Source organism: Ctenopharyngodon idella, chromosome 11 (assembly GCF_019924925.1).
Source record: "Ctenopharyngodon idella isolate HZGC_01 chromosome 11, HZGC01, whole genome shotgun sequence".
NCBI classification, from domain to species: Eukaryota; Metazoa; Chordata; class Actinopteri; order Cypriniformes; family Xenocyprididae; genus Ctenopharyngodon; species Ctenopharyngodon idella.
This window is the reverse complement of record NC_067230.1, coordinates 18,638,296-18,655,597: the sequence shown is the minus strand read 5'-3', so window position 1 is coordinate 18,655,597 and position 17,302 is coordinate 18,638,296. Positions and strand designations below refer to the sequence as shown.

General features: G+C 34.8%; 1 protein-coding gene across 2 annotated transcripts; it reads left to right on the top strand.

Annotated features, from left to right (window-relative positions):
* Positions 1 to 39: 39 nt before the first annotated feature.
* Positions 40 to 15,767, top strand: LOC127522355 (atlastin-2-like). Of its 2 annotated transcripts, XM_051912206.1 has the most exons (14): positions 40 to 201; positions 5,404 to 5,678; positions 6,114 to 6,248; positions 7,690 to 7,794; positions 7,879 to 7,929; positions 8,921 to 8,977; positions 9,062 to 9,154; positions 10,665 to 10,803; positions 11,042 to 11,169; positions 11,244 to 11,300; positions 12,699 to 12,770; positions 12,847 to 13,278; positions 14,893 to 14,907; positions 15,004 to 15,767. In XM_051912206.1, exons 1-14 carry the CDS (start codon positions 129 to 131, stop codon positions 15,112 to 15,114), a joined length of 1,743 nt encoding a protein of 580 aa, XP_051768166.1. In that variant the 5' UTR covers positions 40 to 128; the 3' UTR covers positions 15,115 to 15,767. The 2 variants fall into 2 exon arrangements, with proteins under 2 accessions (XP_051768166.1, XP_051768167.1); XM_051912207.1 differs by lacking the exon at positions 14,893 to 14,907.
* The last annotated feature ends 1,535 nt before the right edge of the window (positions 15,768 to 17,302 follow it).

Here is a 17,302-nt window from a genome sequence, read left to right as displayed (position 1 = left end):
ATGATGTATCCATGCACACATGGATACATGAACGCGCTGCGCGCGGCCGTGATAAAGCAACGAACGCGCAAGAGTGTAGCGGTGTTCGTGACGTCAGGCGCGTGCGATTATTTTGAACGGGGGTCAAGATGGCGGAGGAGAGCAGCTTAAAGCACCGGAATCACACCGGACAGAACTGCACAAGTAGCCGATATAACGAAGGTAAATCCGGCGGAAAACAGCGCGATTGTGTGCGCGTTTTAACGGGCAGTGCACGTTTAACTGCAGCGGAGCGCGAGCGTCGCGTCCTGGCCGTTTGGCGGGAGGCGCGTGCAGGCCAGCGACCGCGCTGCGGTAAAATCAATAATAATAGAATTAATTCATACAGCATTAGAAATAAATAAACATCAGTACATAAAAGACCTCAGTCAGAGTGAGAGAACGGCGAATGAAATTTGGCCGTCAATTTCAGAAATCGGTGAATGAAAAACACCTGAGGACTGATGCAGATGATTTCAAAACCGACTAAAGGATCGATTTGATTTGATTTCATTATTTTTACTGTGTTTGTTGTTAAAGATCTGTATGGGCGTTTATACTTTTAATAGTTCAGTCAGTGCGAGTGTCAGTTTCAGTGGTTTGTGTTTATCAGGCCACGGAAATACATAAATAATATCACTGACAGAACACAAACAACTGGAGATTTCAGATACAAATCACAGGAATTCAGTAGAAAGACTGACATATACAGATGCTTTACTGTCAGTGGCGTTTGACAGGTTCGTGTTGTGTTTCTGGAGGGTTGTGTAAAGGTTATATGATGGTTTCTGTGGATCATATGTTGAATTATGTTTAGCTTATCATTTTGCAAAATTCAAAAGATGTTGTGTAAGTGTGTGTGTGTATATGTATGTATATGTATATATATATATATATATATATATATATAATAAAACGGTTAGTCCCTGTCCTTGATTCTGATTGGTCAGTAGCTGTGTTTTATTCACAATAAAACACGGCTATGACTGCTTCACCCAACAGTTCTGTGTATCACAACACAACACCCTTAGCAACCACTCTTAGCAACATAAACTGTTTGTTCTCAGTTGATATTGTTCATTGAAGCTTACTGTATTATGTAGAAGAGTATCGAGTGAGCGAGTTTATTACCTGCATTCAGATTTAGCATTTTCCTTCAGGTCAGTCCTATGTTCATAGTAAAAAATCTGTTTAAATGTCCTATGTATTATCTTGTCCTTTTAACAATTAAGGGGTTTTCCCATGACTGACAGTACTAGTCAAGGCATTTGTCAGTTGCGTTTTGTTCCGTGTTCACGACAATTCAGTCTTTTCAATGTAAAAGTCTTCACTACTGACTGACACACTCATAAAGACAGTCTTTGCCACCATCTAATGGCGTAATAATGTAACTTCTGTTGCTGTTCACGGTCAGGGACTATTTTTTTCCGGCGGAAGGAAGGCTTTTAGTGAAAGTTTACTTCATGAAAGTTGCATTGATACATATTTTTGGCTTTAATATTTGTATTGTTTGGTAACCTTTTTATAAAAGCAATAAGGTACTCGAGGCTAGTGCTGTATTGTAATACAGCACAGCCTCTCGTACCATATTGCTTACACGTATATCGATTTTATCTATTCCTAATTCTCAATATCGAATCCTAAATCCCAAGAATCAATCTTTTAGTCCTATAATAACCAAATAAACAAGAATGAGAATCAGAATGAATGTTGAAAGATACAATACAGCTTACTGAAATGAATCAGGTCTCATGTAAGTGCTTAGTCAGTGTTTCAACCATGGAAAGACATCAATAAAACAGTGCAAGGTTACATTTACAACAGAAAAGGCCATAAACTTGATAGTTAGCTAGACAAATAAGTCTAGAGATGTGCATTTTGATAAATATATGCATATTCAGAAACATAAAGATATTATTGTAACTTTATTATTATAAAAACTGCCTTATGTGCAATTTAAATGCTTCTATACAAATCAGTAGTTAATTTTAACCTTTAATATTATAGTAATGCATTGACAGGGTTCCTGTATTTTTTCCTGAGAGATATATATATATACAAATGAATCAAATGAAACCGAAATTGAAACGCAAGCTTGTTAATCGAATTGTGAAATTTGTGTCAGTGCCCAGCCTTAGTATATAATGTAGCTGATTAATTGTCAGGCACTGATAAAGTGCTTCATCATCATGAGCTTTATCAATGCTTTCATTCATTTCAGTGAGTTTGAGTTTGTTGTGTGTGTTGTTTGATTTGATCTAAATAATCTCAGCTCTGGTATTCTGCTTTTATAGGTAGTTAGTACAGGTCATCGTGCTCTCAACGCTGCTGGACTCTTTCCATGTATGGAAATGTAGTTTTGTTCCACTGAGCTCTGAATCCTCCAGCAGATCACTAGTGCTGTGGCTATTATATTGTCTTATATCCATGTTTCATTCATGAGGGTTTCCTTCTGGTATGCCTGAACTAATATCTCCCATATCTGAGCAATATTTCCTCTCACAGGGCTTCTGTGTTATGAGGGTTTTATTGGTTTTGTTTGTAAGGTGGTCTTGTGCTGAAATTAACATTTTTGCGCCAAACTAAAATTTTTGGCACATACTAGTGGGCCAAAAATGCTCATTTCTAATGACAACAATAAGGCTGGTTTCTTCTGTGTTTGTAATATTGTAATAAATAATTACACATTTTGTTTTTAGAAATATATATGTGCTCGTTGTGCTGAAAAAAAAAAAAAAAATGTTATGCTTTCTTTACAATGCAATTTAAAAACCTAGTTTTTTTTAAACTGCTCACAATCATAACTTCTCTATTATTTTGCGGGAAAATGATAATGCAAAACATTAGTGGTTGGTTAATAAATTGCAACAGATTATTCCAAGGTTAAACATTTTCCGATAAAAGTGAGATTCGGTGAGCGCAGCATCATCCTCACTGTTTTTTTATTTTTGTAAGTGATTTACCCTTATTTAGTGATAAATTACCCTATTTAGCGATTTCCGAGAAATGTTGCTGAAAGTGGATCGGACTGAGCACCAAAACACACTTGTAGCCAATCAGCAGTAAGGGGCGTGTCCACTCATCAAACTCATTGCCTGTGCTGCATAGCGTGTTTGTGAATTTGAGGGGCGGAGCTATCAAGATAGGGGTGTGATCCTTTTGGGTAGGGGCGTGTTTGTTTTTGTGAATTCAAATATCAACAGAGTTTCTCAGAAATTGCTTACTGCACCTTTAACAGCTGCTTCAAACAGCTTTTACTGTTTAGCACAATACCAATATTTATCTTAATGTGCAGCTCATATAGCTTTGGCTAATAGAAGCACGTATTGTATGTACGAGTATAAGATTACATGTTGAGTGTTTGTTCAGGGCGGTGGTGGGTTGTTTCTCTGTTTCTCCTCCATGTACTACACGAGATGTTGCTTTAAATAACCTCACTGCCTCTGCGTTCATGCAGGAAAACACTCTTTATTAATGCGCAAATATTCTAGATAGATAACCAGAACAAAATGACTTAGGATGGAAACCTTGATGTGCAACTAGGAGACTCAAATACTAATGAAACTGTGTGTTGCATTTGTCTTTTCTGTCAATATATCTCATCTGTCAGTAACGTTAGATTCAGCTGGATCAGTGTTTTTATGTCAAAGGTTCTGTTATCGGGAAGTTAAACTGGTTTTGGCCTGTTTACGTCTCTAGTTTTAGCCCTAGATATGACTAACACTTGTGTTTGTGGGTAACTTTAGATGGGCTGATATGGGTCACTGCATTTACCGCATTCATGGTCTTTTTTTGAGGTCAAACGCAGTGATCCAGTGATGGAGGAGGACCTCTGGGACATGACGACATGTGATCCCTCAGGCTCCTCTCACACTCCTCCATGTTCTCTTGATCACTCAACTTAAGTGTGTGCGTTTATGGCTGTAAATAATGGATCCAACCGTCAGGTGTGATTCATCTGCTTCTGTTCTCACACTGATCAGTGATTTACAGTAGTGACGGCAGCGCTCCAGAGTCCAAACTAACATTCATAGGGCCCTATAAAATCCGTTTTATTTTTTCACACATGCTGTTTTATTTTTTTCCAAATTCCTTTTTTTCCATTTGAATTTTTCTAGATTTTTTTGGACCCCATTTTAATGGTTGAAAATTAAATTTTAGTAATTAAAAAGCATGTCTAATTAATTGAAATCATGAAACTTTTAAAATAAATAGTTGTTAAATTGTTAGTTTAACAAAAAATGAAATACGTTTTTTTTTTCTCTCTCTCAAATTCCGTTTTATTTTTTACCAAATTCTGTGTTTTCTGTTTTAAGTTTTTTGGATTCCATTTTAATGGTTTCATAAAATTTTAATAATCAAAAAGCATGTCTAATTAATTGAATTCATCAAAGCAACAAAATCAATTAGTTTTTTAAAAGAAATTAATTTCTATTAAATGTTTTGTTTTTTAAAGAAATTCTGTGTTGTGTATTTTAATTTTTCCGGCAATCAAATGAAGGCATAAAACATTTAATTTATCTTTTAATAATTTAATTTAATTTATCTTTTTAAACTTTTTTTGTCAAACAAAGTGCTGCACAAAAGAGCTTTACTGTTAAAATTAAGACAAAAATTGATTATTCCTTAAATTAAGTTTTATTTAATAATTTATTATTATTATTATTATTATTATTATTATTATTATTAGTGTTATTATAACACTGAGACGTAGCTAAATTCTACTGTGCAAAGGTAATATATTTGTCACTATTTCTTCAAGTTAAACCGAACTTTTATTTTGACGGGTTGCAGTGAAGACCGTTGAGTTTCTGTGTTTATATGACGATATTTTCTCTCAAAAGAAACGGTAAAATGCTCATGAAGTGACTCTCAGAGCGGCTCTGGAGATGAAGTTCATGCATTCATGTCCTCATATAGTGAGGCGTCAGAGGCTGAAAACACCGCGAGTGTCACGCGTGCTTCAGTGTGAGTGTGTAAATGAAACCGCGCGTTTGCGCCATTCATTCACACAGAGATGCAGAACATGCAGGATTCATATTTAAATAGTTTTTGCTGTTTAATATTCACACAGACACTAGTCTATATCACGATTTGATTTAAGTGTACTGACCTACTTTTTATTTATTCATCAAAAATGTGACAAATTCCGTGATATTCAGCGTTATTCAGTAAATTCAACTTTTTACACACGTTAATGACAGCAAAACCTGGTTTGGAAAGGGTTAATCAGTCTAATTAAGTGATTATTGTTTTTTTTTCTCATAACCGTGCACTGCCACCATGAATGTGAGCTGGTTTTTAGAGGAATCAGATGACAAAAACTCAGTTCAGGGAATCTGTTCTTGTGTTCATGTGTGATTGTTTTCTGTAATCTGTGTGCAGGTGTGTCTGGGGTGGAGGATGTCCAGCGTAAGATGAGATCTGACGATTTGGATGAGGAACCGCTGCTGGACGAGGCGGAGGCTTACGGGCCGATCCAGATCGTAATTGCAGATGAGGATAATCATGAGTTTTCTCTGGACGAAGAGGCGCTGGAGCGACTCCTCTTGCGGGAGCATGTGCGAGATCTCAATGTGGTGGTGGTGTCTGTGGCGGGCGCCTTCCGCAAGGGCAAATCCTTCCTGCTGGACTTCATGCTCAGATACATGTACAACAAGGTGAGAAGCACCATCGGGATCATGAAACCTCAACAGACTTGTACTGCGAACAGTAACCTTCACTTTTGTGTGTTTTGGTCCAGATTCATGACTGAGTATTGGATTCGTCACACATTGTGAACGTTCATAGAGCAGCTCTTGTGACGCTGCCGATCTGCTTTAATCCATTACAGCCGCTTTACTGTGAAACACTGATGTTTTGTGTTCAACTGAAAGAGTCTTTTGTTTTACTGTTGAGTGTTATTCAGTTTGTCTTAAAGTTTAGACTGATCTCTCACTCTGAACATACAGGACACAGGTGTCTCGTGACTGGAGCGGTTCAGAAAACTGCTTTCACACAGACCCAGATGAAGTCTGACATCAGGTGGCTTTGGGTCTGCTGTGATATGAACGTCCTGTTCAAACAGTGGATCTGAATGTGTCTGTGTCTTTCAGAGCTCAGATTTCTGGCTGGGTGGGAATGAAGAGCCGCTAACGGGCTTCACCTGGCGGGGCGGCTGTGAGCGGGAGACGACGGGCATTCAGGCCTGGAGTGATGTGTTTGTGGTGGAGAAACCGGATGGCAGCAAGGTAAAAATCAGCCCACATCACAGTGTTCAATACAAAACCCACAACTGTGTCACCTGTCTTCTCAGTAGGGCGCCCCTGACTAAAGATTTTTCTAGTCGACTAGTAGTCGTTCATTTAAACCATTAGTCAATTAATCGCACATTTATATAACTTTAATTACTTAAATAAATAAGCACACACATAAAGCTTGACGCAAATCACCGGCAAAAGTAATGATTATGAATGTGTCAGAGACACTGTTATTGTTTATTAATAAACAAGTGTTTTCTGTCAATGTAGCAGAAAAATAGAAACTAAAATAGAATCATTGCGTGTTAGGACAAAAACTCTGATTAACATGGAAAAGATGCCTTTTATCGCGTGGCACGGTATCGCGTCGTGTCTGGTTAGGACAGGGTGTCATGTCTGTTATCCAGGTGGCCTATACGCTAAGTTTCGGTTTATTTTTGTTACACGCTGCTGTTCAAAGAACCCGAGATGGCAGAAATCTCATCCTGTTTGTTTTCTTTGTTACAAAAGCACAACGTTTTGTTGTTATTGTGAGTTTACACAAATAAAAGTAGACCCTTACAAGTTTCGAATGATGTTTTACTCTTATCTGCATGACAAAAAAATGACGGAATATTTTAAGTTGTTTCCGCTGTTATCAGGAAAAATGCAAGTGATCGCGCCGGCGCCTTCATGTCTTGCAGTAAAGCACCCTAATACTTCACCTTCCACACTCTGCATGAACACTTGATATGCGTCACATTTATGTTCGGCCGTGTAAAGTTGCCACTACTTGTATGTTTCAAATGATTAGCCATATTTGAGGTTGATGGATGATAGGCGAATGTTTGGATTTCCTGTCCGACATACTGTAATTACCACAAGGAACCGCTGTTAACGATATCTTCCTCACTGACGGCATGACTTCGCCACTTCCTGTGGAGTTTTGCAACTAACCAACTAATAAAATTTTGGACTAAGGTTTACTCGACTATTATAGGGCAGTCCTAGTTCTCATAAAGCTCAAATAAATCACTGAACAACCTTTTTCATCACCCAAAAAAAATGGGAGTTGCATCTTTTCTTCCCTATTGTGCCATATATCCGAGTGAAACGACTTCTGGAACAAGAATAAATGTAGGCCGGGGCTTGATTTTGTCTGTGGGGAATTGATTGATTGTGGTTTGGTTTGGTGGATCTCATCATCAGAGAAGAGAAGAGATGTTGCTGCAAGAGGAAGTTATTCTGATTAAAGATTATGAGGAACATGATTTTACAAAATAATGATGTGCACAGATTTATCGTTTATAATAAAAACTGCAATATTCCATTTTTGTTATATTAATCTAAACCTCCCGTTAGTTATGATGTGATTCTCACTCGTGTTGTGTGATCGTGTGTGTGATCAAGCGTGTTCTGGCTCAGTAACCCGTGACCATCTGTGTGTCCGCAGGTGGCAGTGCTGCTCCTGGACACGCAGGGAGCGTTTGACAGTCAGTCCACCATCAAAGACTGCGCCACCCTGTTTGCCCTCAGCACCATGACCAGCTCCGTACAGGTACGACACATGTCACATGTGCTTCTGTGAGAGATCATGTGTCCAGAACGTTCAGTGTTCTGATGCTTCTGTTTCTATCTACAGGTCTATAATTTGTCCCAAAACGTTCAAGAAGACGATCTGCAACATCTTCAGGTGAGACGCACTGTTCAGTCCTGATCCGTGAGTGTTTACAGGTTGAGTCAGGCTTGAAAACGGCTGAATGTCGTTGTGTTGAGTGACACATATCAAATAAAGGTGCCCAACCTGGTTTATTCTTCACAGATAACTTCTTGAAATTATCATCAGTGGATTATTTTAACATTTAAGTTTGTCATGTGGCCATACACGTTACATGAAATACTACTAATAATAATAATCAGTATATGATATTTTCACTTTCTATCTGTGCTGTTGTTTCATTCTTAGTCTAGGTTCATGTGTCAGATGGATGTCTTTGGCATCTTTTACGAGAATAGTGCATTTTAGGACGCTTTGTCAAATTAAACGTTGCGCTTTTAAAACCTTTAAATGCCGTTTGCAGGAACCTGCTGTGATTTGATGCTCTGTAAACAGATGTGACATAGAGATGTACTTCACATTATCAAAACAAGATCTTTAGCATTTCAAACCTGTCTTAGCCTGTTAAATGTCAGTTTTAACGTCAGTCACACTTGACGTGCTTCTTTTATCGCCTATGACATATTTTAGTAAGCATAAATTATCATTCGAAAGCTTAACTACTCAAAATTCATCCTGTGAAAAGCGTTTTGAAACTGGCCAAATGATACTTTAGCAGCTCTTTTTTGTGATATCAGACATATGATGTTGCTTACATTGATAAAATATATATTTTGTGTAAAATAAAAAGGTCATTTGCTTCACAGTAAACGTCTATAACTTTACACGCTCATTTTTTCAAGTGCTTTCACTTCTGCAATAATCTGCTGAGTGTCTTCTTTAAAAAAGATGTTTATTTCAAAGCATTCATGAATTACAATCATTTAAGTTCAGATCTATAATAAAAAAGGGGGGTGGACAGGTAACAGGCTAAGTACGTCTCTTACTGTATCATGAATCCTTTGAGATGTCGTCATATTACTGCATTATAAACAGTGTGTTTTTGTATTTTCATCTTGTTTTTCAGCTCTTCACAGAGTACGGCAGACTGGCCATGGAGGAGATCTACCTGAAACCCTTCCAGGTACGGTGTGTTTAACAGACCGTAAACACAATCGAGTGTGTGCGAGATGCTTCAGTAACATTGCATGTCTTTGTTTACCCACAGTCTCTCATGTTTCTCATCCGAGACTGGAGCTACCCGTACGAACACGCTTACGGTCTGGATGGGGGGAATGAGTTTCTGGATAAGAGACTGCAGGTGGGTCACATGATGCTGTAGGAAACTGGTTCTCAACAGTCACCCTGATTTTTGCCAAGACATGTTGCATATTATGTTGATCCTGGAACAACATTCCTGTCTGAAAATTTAGTCCTAACCCTATTCCTACCCATAATCATGATAGGTGAGGTCAAAGAAAGGTGAATCACATCGATTATAGAAGCACCTGACCTTGGTTGTGAGCCTAAACTTGACATAAACTGCAGACTTGTCCCTCAAATCTGATTGGTTGATCCGGGAACACGTACTTGATGAAATCACGTTCACCGGTTCTCGACCAGGGGGCCTCAAGATGACTTATAATTATTAAAAAAAAGACAAAACACTCATGAAAATAAACTAAAACAATGAATATCAAGATATTTCTTATTATTTGGGGGGAGACTTAAAGTCAAAAAGGTTGAGATCCACTGCTTTAAGGTGTTTAAATGGATAAATTATTATTAGTATATTAAAATAACGCTATATAATGCTAAAAATTAAACACATAAATCAAGATATAAACTGAAATTGTACATCCTTATACTGTTTTTTTTTATTTTTTTGAAGAACATACAGTTCTGGAAGATACAACTTTTGGAATCACTTAATTAATTTAATATATTATTAATAATTTACCATGTTAAATAATTCAATTTATCAATAAAAAAAGTTTAAAAACAAGCAGCTTTGTCATAATTACATAATAACCTATAAAAATCTATTTTCCATCAATAACTAAATGTTATTATTGAAGAATATACAGTTCTGAAACTCTTTTATTTCAGTTTTCATTTTAGTTTTATTAATATTTTGAATTTAGCTTTTATTTTTATATATTTAGTTTTTTTTTTTTTTTTTTTTTTTTTTTTAGTAATTTCATTATACGCTTTTGTTATTTTAGTTTTTTTTTTTTTTTTTTTTTTTTTTTTTTTTTTTTAATCCCTATTTATGTATAATTTTTATTTCGGTTTTAGTTTTTTATTTACTTCTGTTTAATAATTTTATTGCGTCAACTTAAACTAAACGAAAATTAGGTTGCCTTGGCAGTAAACTGAAATAAGTTTAAATTTTTCAATTAATATTTATCTTTTTATTTTACTTCAGCTTTATTTCAATTAACAGAAATGTTTTTAGTAGTTTTAGTTAATGATAATAACCCTGTTCCAGAATACAGAAAATATATTATATATAATATAAAATATATAAAATAATTATGTAAATAAATATAAATAAATATATATATATATATATATATATATATATATATATATATATATATATATATATATATATATATATATATATATATAAAAAATCATTTGTCATCACAAAATGAATTAATTAAATATATTTTTAATAAACCATGTTAAATAATTCAATATATCAATAAAACAGTCAGCTTTTTTCATAATTGTTGTGCAGTGATAATTGCTAGAGTCAGAAAGGTTGAGAACCGCTGACGTAGAGCGTCTCGATCACATGTGCTGAATTATTCTGTGATTCTCAGGTGAAACAGAATCAACATGAAGAACTTCAGAACGTCAGGAAGCACATCCACTCCTGCTTCTCCAACATCAACTGCTTCCTGCTGCCGCACCCCGGACTCAAAGTGGCCACCAACCCTCACTTTGACGGCCGGTTACGAGGTGAGAGCACAGCGCCCCCCACGGGACACTTACAGTAAGCTCACACTGTCAAGCCCTGAATTATGAGGAAATAGTGTTTCTTGACCTTTGATGCATGGAGACCTGTTGTAGGAGACTCCAAAACAACATTAGGAACCTTTAAAGGGACACTTAAAATTTTTGGCAAACAAAGTGCTGCACAAAAGAGTTTTAATGCATATGTGTGTGTGTGTGTGTGTGTGTGTGTGTGTGTGTGTAGATATTGATGACGAGTTCAAGAGAGAGCTGGTGAAACTGGTGCCGCTGCTGTTGGCTCCAGAGAACCTGATGGAGAAGGAGATAAGCGGCTCCAAAGTCACGTGTCGAGATCTCCTACAGTATTTCAAAGTAAGAGCGTTTTCCACCCAGTCTCCATCGTTCAGATGTCTGCTGGGATTGACCCGTGTGTTTCTCTGTCGCAGGCCTACATGAAGATCTATCAGGGCGAAGAACTGCCGCACCCCAAGTCCATGTTACAGGTACAGACGTGTAGAAAATATTGCTTTGACCCAATTCTAAGGCTTAGTGCATGAATCATTCATAGAGAAGTTCAATCCCAGAATGCATTGTGATGAGCTCTATTAAATCATCTAATTTTCCATCTCATTGAGATTTCTTTGAATGTTTTCTGTGTATTGTGCTTATGATGCAGGGTTCCTCTGGCTCATTCAGTTCAGTTTGATCATATTTAAGGTCATAAAAATATCTTAAATTATATAACAGAAGTCTTAATTCTCATTTTAAGAGGTCTTAAATTTGGAGACAGAAAAACATGAATCACAACACATTCTAATGTGATTATTAAGTAAAAACTCTTTGAACATATTTTCAGGCAGGTGTCAAAAACACTAAACATTTTTACATTTTCAGTTTTTTTTGTTACATAATTTATCAATTTATTTTTGTGCATTTATTATTTATTTTAATATATTCTATTTTATTTGTTTATTTTTATTTGTTTTTAATATTTTCCCCCCCATTAAACTTTCTAAGGTAAAAGTCAAAAGCACTAAACATTTTAAAATTTTCAGTTATTTTTTCTTTTATATTATATATTTTTGTGTTTATTTTTTAATGTTACTATTTTTAATTTAATTTTTTTTTATTATTTCCTTTAAACCGCTTTCACTAAACATTTTAAAATTTTATCAATTTATTTTTGTGTATTTATTTTTAATTTTGTGTATTTTAATGTATTCTATTTTAGGTTTATTTTTTTATTTCTTTAAATTTTTTTACTAAACATTTTTAAAATTCAGTTTTTTTTTTTTCTGTTTTTATATATATATATATATATATATATATATATATATATATATATATATATATATATATATATATATATATATATATATATATATATATATAAATTAGTTATTTATTTTTTATTTATTTAAATATTTTAAATCCCCCTGTAAACTTTCTATGGCAAATGCCGAAAGCATTAAACATTTTAAAATTTTCTCAGTTATATTATATATTTTATCAATTTATTTTTGTGTATTTTAGTTACTTATTTTTAATGTATTATTCTATTTTAATTATTGTTTTTGTATTATTTCTTTTAATTTTTTTCACTAAACATTTTAATTTTCAGTTATTTTTTTCTGTTATATTATATATTTTATCAATTTATTTTTGTGCATTTATTAGTTTATTTTTATTTTATTGCTTATTTTTTATTTATTTTGAATATTTCCCCCCCGAAATAACCCTATTTTTTTCTGTTATATAATGTTATATCAATTTATTTTTGTGTATTTATTAGTAATTTATTTTAAATGTATTATTCTATTTATATATATTTTGTTTATTTTTTATTAGCATGTGTTGTGTGATCCTCATGTGAATGATCTGGTTTTGATCATGTGACGCAGGCGACTGCTGAAGCCAATAACCTGGCAGCCGTAGCAGGAGCGAAAGACACGTACAACAAGAGCATGGAGCAGGTACGTCACACACGTTCACATGATCCCAGCCTGCTGCTCGTCACGCCCGTGACGCCTGTTCATTTCCCACATGCAGGTGTGCGGCGGAGACAAACCCTACATCGCGCCGGCCGATCTGGAGCGCAGCCACAACGAGCTGAAGCAGACCTGTGTGCGTCAGTTCCGCACCGTGAAGAAGATGGGCGGAGAGGAGTTCTGCCGCCGCTATCAGGAGCAGCTGGAGCAGGAGCTCGACGAGGCCTACGCAAACTTTGTCAAACACAACGACGGAAAGAACATTTTCTTCGCGGCGCGCACGCCCGCCACGCTCTTCGCCGTGATGTTCATCATGTACGTGGTGTCTGTGGTGACAGGCTTTGTGGGCATAAACTCTGTGGCGACGATGTGTAACATGATGATGGGCGTAGCGCTGGTGTCGCTGTGCACCTGGGCGTACGTCAAATACTCAGGCGAGTTCAGAGAGGTGGGCAGCTTCATCGACCAGGTGGCGGAAACCCTGTGGGAACAGGTGCGTATCACACTTCCTCCTCTGCACCTGTGCTTTCCTTCGTCTGATCCAAACGCTTCCCCAACTGCTGATTTGTGCCTTTCCTTCCTGTCTGTCTGTATTGCATCACAAGGTGGTTTTTCTCCTTGTCTTATTTATAGGACTCTTATTCTGCAGTTTCCCCTTTTCCCCTCTTTGTAACGCTTGTCCAGGTGTACTAAAGACATGGTTTTTGACCTTTGTGTATTTTATGATCATGTCAGATTAAGGTGAAATTAGAAGTGCTTAACATTTAGATTTTATTTTTAACTCCCCTGAAAAAACTTTCTAAAGCAGGAGTCAATCTGTTTTCAAATAGATATTGTTTCTGTTCTATTGTATATATTTTATTTGTTATTCATGTTTATTTTTTTTGTATTGTATATTATTTATTTTATTTAATGTATTTATTTATTATTTCATTTTTATTATTTATATTTTGGTTTTATATTAATTTTATAGTAAACAGTATAGTAAAAGAGGCAGGTGTCACAAGCACTAACAATTTGCTAAAATATTTTTTCTTATTGTTTCTATTATATATTTTATCAATTTATTTTTGTATTTATTTATTTTTAATTTATTCTATTCACATTTATTTTTATTTGTTTAATTTATTTATTTTGAATATTTTCCCCAGTAAATTTTCTTTTTTTTTTTTTTTTTTTTTTACTTTTTTTTTTTTATTTTATTATTCACTAGTAAACTTTCTAAGGCAGGTGTCAAACACTAAACTTTTTTTTTTTTTTTTTTTTTTTTTTTTTTTTTTTTTAAATTTTCATAGTTTTTGTTTCTATTATATTATTTATTTATTTATTTATTTTTTTGTTTAAACATTAGTTTTTAGTTTTTTTTTTTAATAAAATGTATAAATAAATGTATAAATGTTATATATATATATATATATATATATATATATATATATATATATATATATATATATATATATATTTATATAATTTTTTTTTTTTTTTTAGAAATATATTGATGTATTTTATATTTTATATACATTTATTTAAAAAAAAAAATATATATATATATATATATATACACACACACATAGTAAAATAAAATAAAAAATTATAAATTTATATATATATTTAATTAAATATATTGATGTATTTTATATAAATAAATAAAATACATCAATATATTTTTTAATAAAAATTTAAATAAAGTGTGTGTGTGCATATGTATGTGTGTGTATATATATATATATATATCTCTTTTTAATTTTTTTTTTTATAATATTTTATTTATTTGACCAAACGACTATAGAGTTGTAATATTTGTAATATTTCCCATCATATCGGTCCCCAGAACCAGATGTTCATTCACACAGAACAGTAGCTCCACCTCATAATGATTTAGACACATTTTTTACTGAAGATTTCATGTTTAATTCATACTGAAGAGCTTCATCACCAGCGTATGTTTGATTTTCTACATGAAAAGCCAGTTTTCAGAATGTCCTGCCACATTTCATGTCATTATCTCATCTTAAAGTTAAGAGAAATTAGTTTAAGTAAACACCTGTCAGCGAATGTAGTGTGTCTCTGTAACGTCTCGCTCTCTTCTCACTTCACGCTCACACAGAGGACGCCGAGGAAGGTGAGACGTGACCTCTGCCCTCTAGTGGCCTCTGACCTCTTCATTCAAATCACACGCATGTGTGTGCGCGGTACTAACACTCATCCCTCGTTTTAGGTCTTTTCCAAACTTTTTGAAGTTGCCAGGAGCAAAGTGACGCTGGGCGCCCTGATACCGACACAGCGACAGAGACTGTCATCGAACAACAACGTCAAGAAGAGGAACTAGCCGTTTTAGCAGCGTCACGCTCCAGCTGAAGAAACCAAGTGCGCCGTGAACGCAGGTCGGCACGTTCACCCTCTTCTGTCCCACTCGGATGGAGGATTCTGGGGGTTTCACGGGGTCTTTCACCAGGTTTCCTCTTTCTCATGTCATTCCCATGCTGTCCGTCTCGTCTGTCCCGTATTTGTTCTTGGAGAAGCGTTCGGCCTCCATCAGTCCTCCGGAAGACCTCGAGCAGTGTTACCGGTAGAGGACCTAGTTGAAAACGCTGAACTGTACCAATGATTTCTGTCTCTCTGCTGTACAGATGAACTTCCTCGGCTTCGATCATTCCATCCAGATGTGTTTTCCTGTACAGATTAGGTTTTTAAACTGGTCACGTGTAGGGCATGTTGTATGAGATCTGTGTGTAACTCCAGGTTTTCTACACTCTTCTTTTGTAGCAGGACAAACGATGGTTTCATGTTTATCTGCAGGAATGCTTCTGTGATTCGTGTCCATGTTGGAGAGAAACACACACACACACACACGCTTAGTTTTATACAATCTTCATTCATGTCATCTGCCTTGAGCATTGCGATTCCGGAATGTTTCATTCTTTTTCATTTATAATTGTTTCTTTAATTTATTTTTCAATTTGATTAAAATGAATCACTGTATATTTATGTGTGGATTGTGTTTGTTCATGAGTCACTTGAGGACAGTGTAAATGTTTTAATAAATTATTATTTTTTTTATTTTTTTGAGGAAGATATCAGATTATTTCAATTATAAATCTATCTAAATTTGTTTTTAAGTTACATTATTATATATATTTTTTTCTACTCGCTATAGTAATGTGCTTTTAAAGGGATAGTTCACCCCAAAATGAAAATTCTGTCATCATTTACTCATGATGTCATTACAAACCTGAATGACTTTCGTTCAACTTCGAAACACAAATGAAGATATTTTTGATGAAATCTGACAGATTTCTGTCCCTCCATTGACAGCTACAGTGACACTTTGCCACTTCAAAAACTTCATAAAGAGATCGTAAAACTAATCCATATGAATTGAGCGGTTTAGTGCAAATTTTCTGAAGAGACTCGATCGCTTTATATGATGAACCGATTGAATTTAGGCTTAATTTGTGTTCCAAAGATGAACAAAAGTCGTTTTATCAACAATTTTTTTTCATTTTTGGGTGAACTATCCCTTTAAATGTATTTTTATTTATTTACTTTTAATCTATTTTTTGTTTCTGCTTGACTTTTTTTTGCTGTTTTGAATTGGAAATATTCGCGTAATTATTTGCATGATTCATTTAATTCATAAATGAATTTGTCGAGACATGAAACACACCAGCTATGTTCTAAGAACGTTTTGCTAACATTCCCATTAAGATATGATATTATTTTGGTATTATCTCTGAACGTCCAGTTTAAGTGTTTTAAAAATGTTTTTTTCTTGGTTGATGATGAGAGATGATATTTATTCAACCCCAATGTTGCATATGTGGACCACATTTACTGCAAATTCAAATATATATATTATTTTTTTATTTTTTTCTACAGGCAGAAACGCTCTGGAAATCAAATGTGTAGATTTTAATTAAAACACCAAATAGATAACATCAATGGAAATGTATACTATGTAACTTTTTTTTTGGTCAAAATTAACAATATTTAAATAATGATAATTAATCCTTCTCCCAAAATGTCTTTTTGTCTTACCTGATTCACTATGGTAAGCGTATTACAAGCGTTTATATTTTTGACCTGTCGGGATGGTTTTGGCGGGAAATTGCACTGTGCATATCTCGTCATATCCGTAGAGAAAAGTTGCTCTGGCTGCTTTGAGGCGTGTCTGGTGAGTGAGTGTCAGGTTAGTCGTCACAACGAGTGAGAAAGGTTGACGTGGAGTCGCTAAATCTCCGGGGAATCACACATTTTAAACAAACGCCGAACAGAGGAGAGTCTGCTGACAAAAAAGAGAACGCGACAGAGCTCGTAATAAAACAAGAATCAACATTGGCTCAGCTTTTCAGAGATGGTGAGAACTAAGGGACTTGAAATGTTGTTAAAGCAAGGCGGAGATGATGGTGTTTTTATTACTCAACAGGTGAGTAAAGTGTTTTATTGAACAGATTGAAATATGTATCTCTCTAACAGAGTTCATTGTAAAGCATTATCTATTGTGAAGCGCATTTCAT

What these genes read in the sequence shown, in the direction of transcription:
- LOC127522355 (XM_051912206.1), top strand. Translation starts at nt 129, where the DNA reads ATGGCGGAGGAGAGCAGCTTAAAGCACCGGAATCACACCGGACAGAAC. An exon ending in AAGTAGCCGATATAACGAAG is followed by an intron (nt 202 to 5,403) that starts GTAAATCCGGCG and finishes ATCTGTGTGCAG; the next exon opens with GTGTGTCTGGGGTGGAGGAT. An exon ending in ATCTCCTACAGTATTTCAAA is followed by an intron (nt 11,170 to 11,243) that starts GTAAGAGCGTTT and finishes TCTCTGTCGCAG; the next exon opens with GCCTACATGAAGATCTATCA.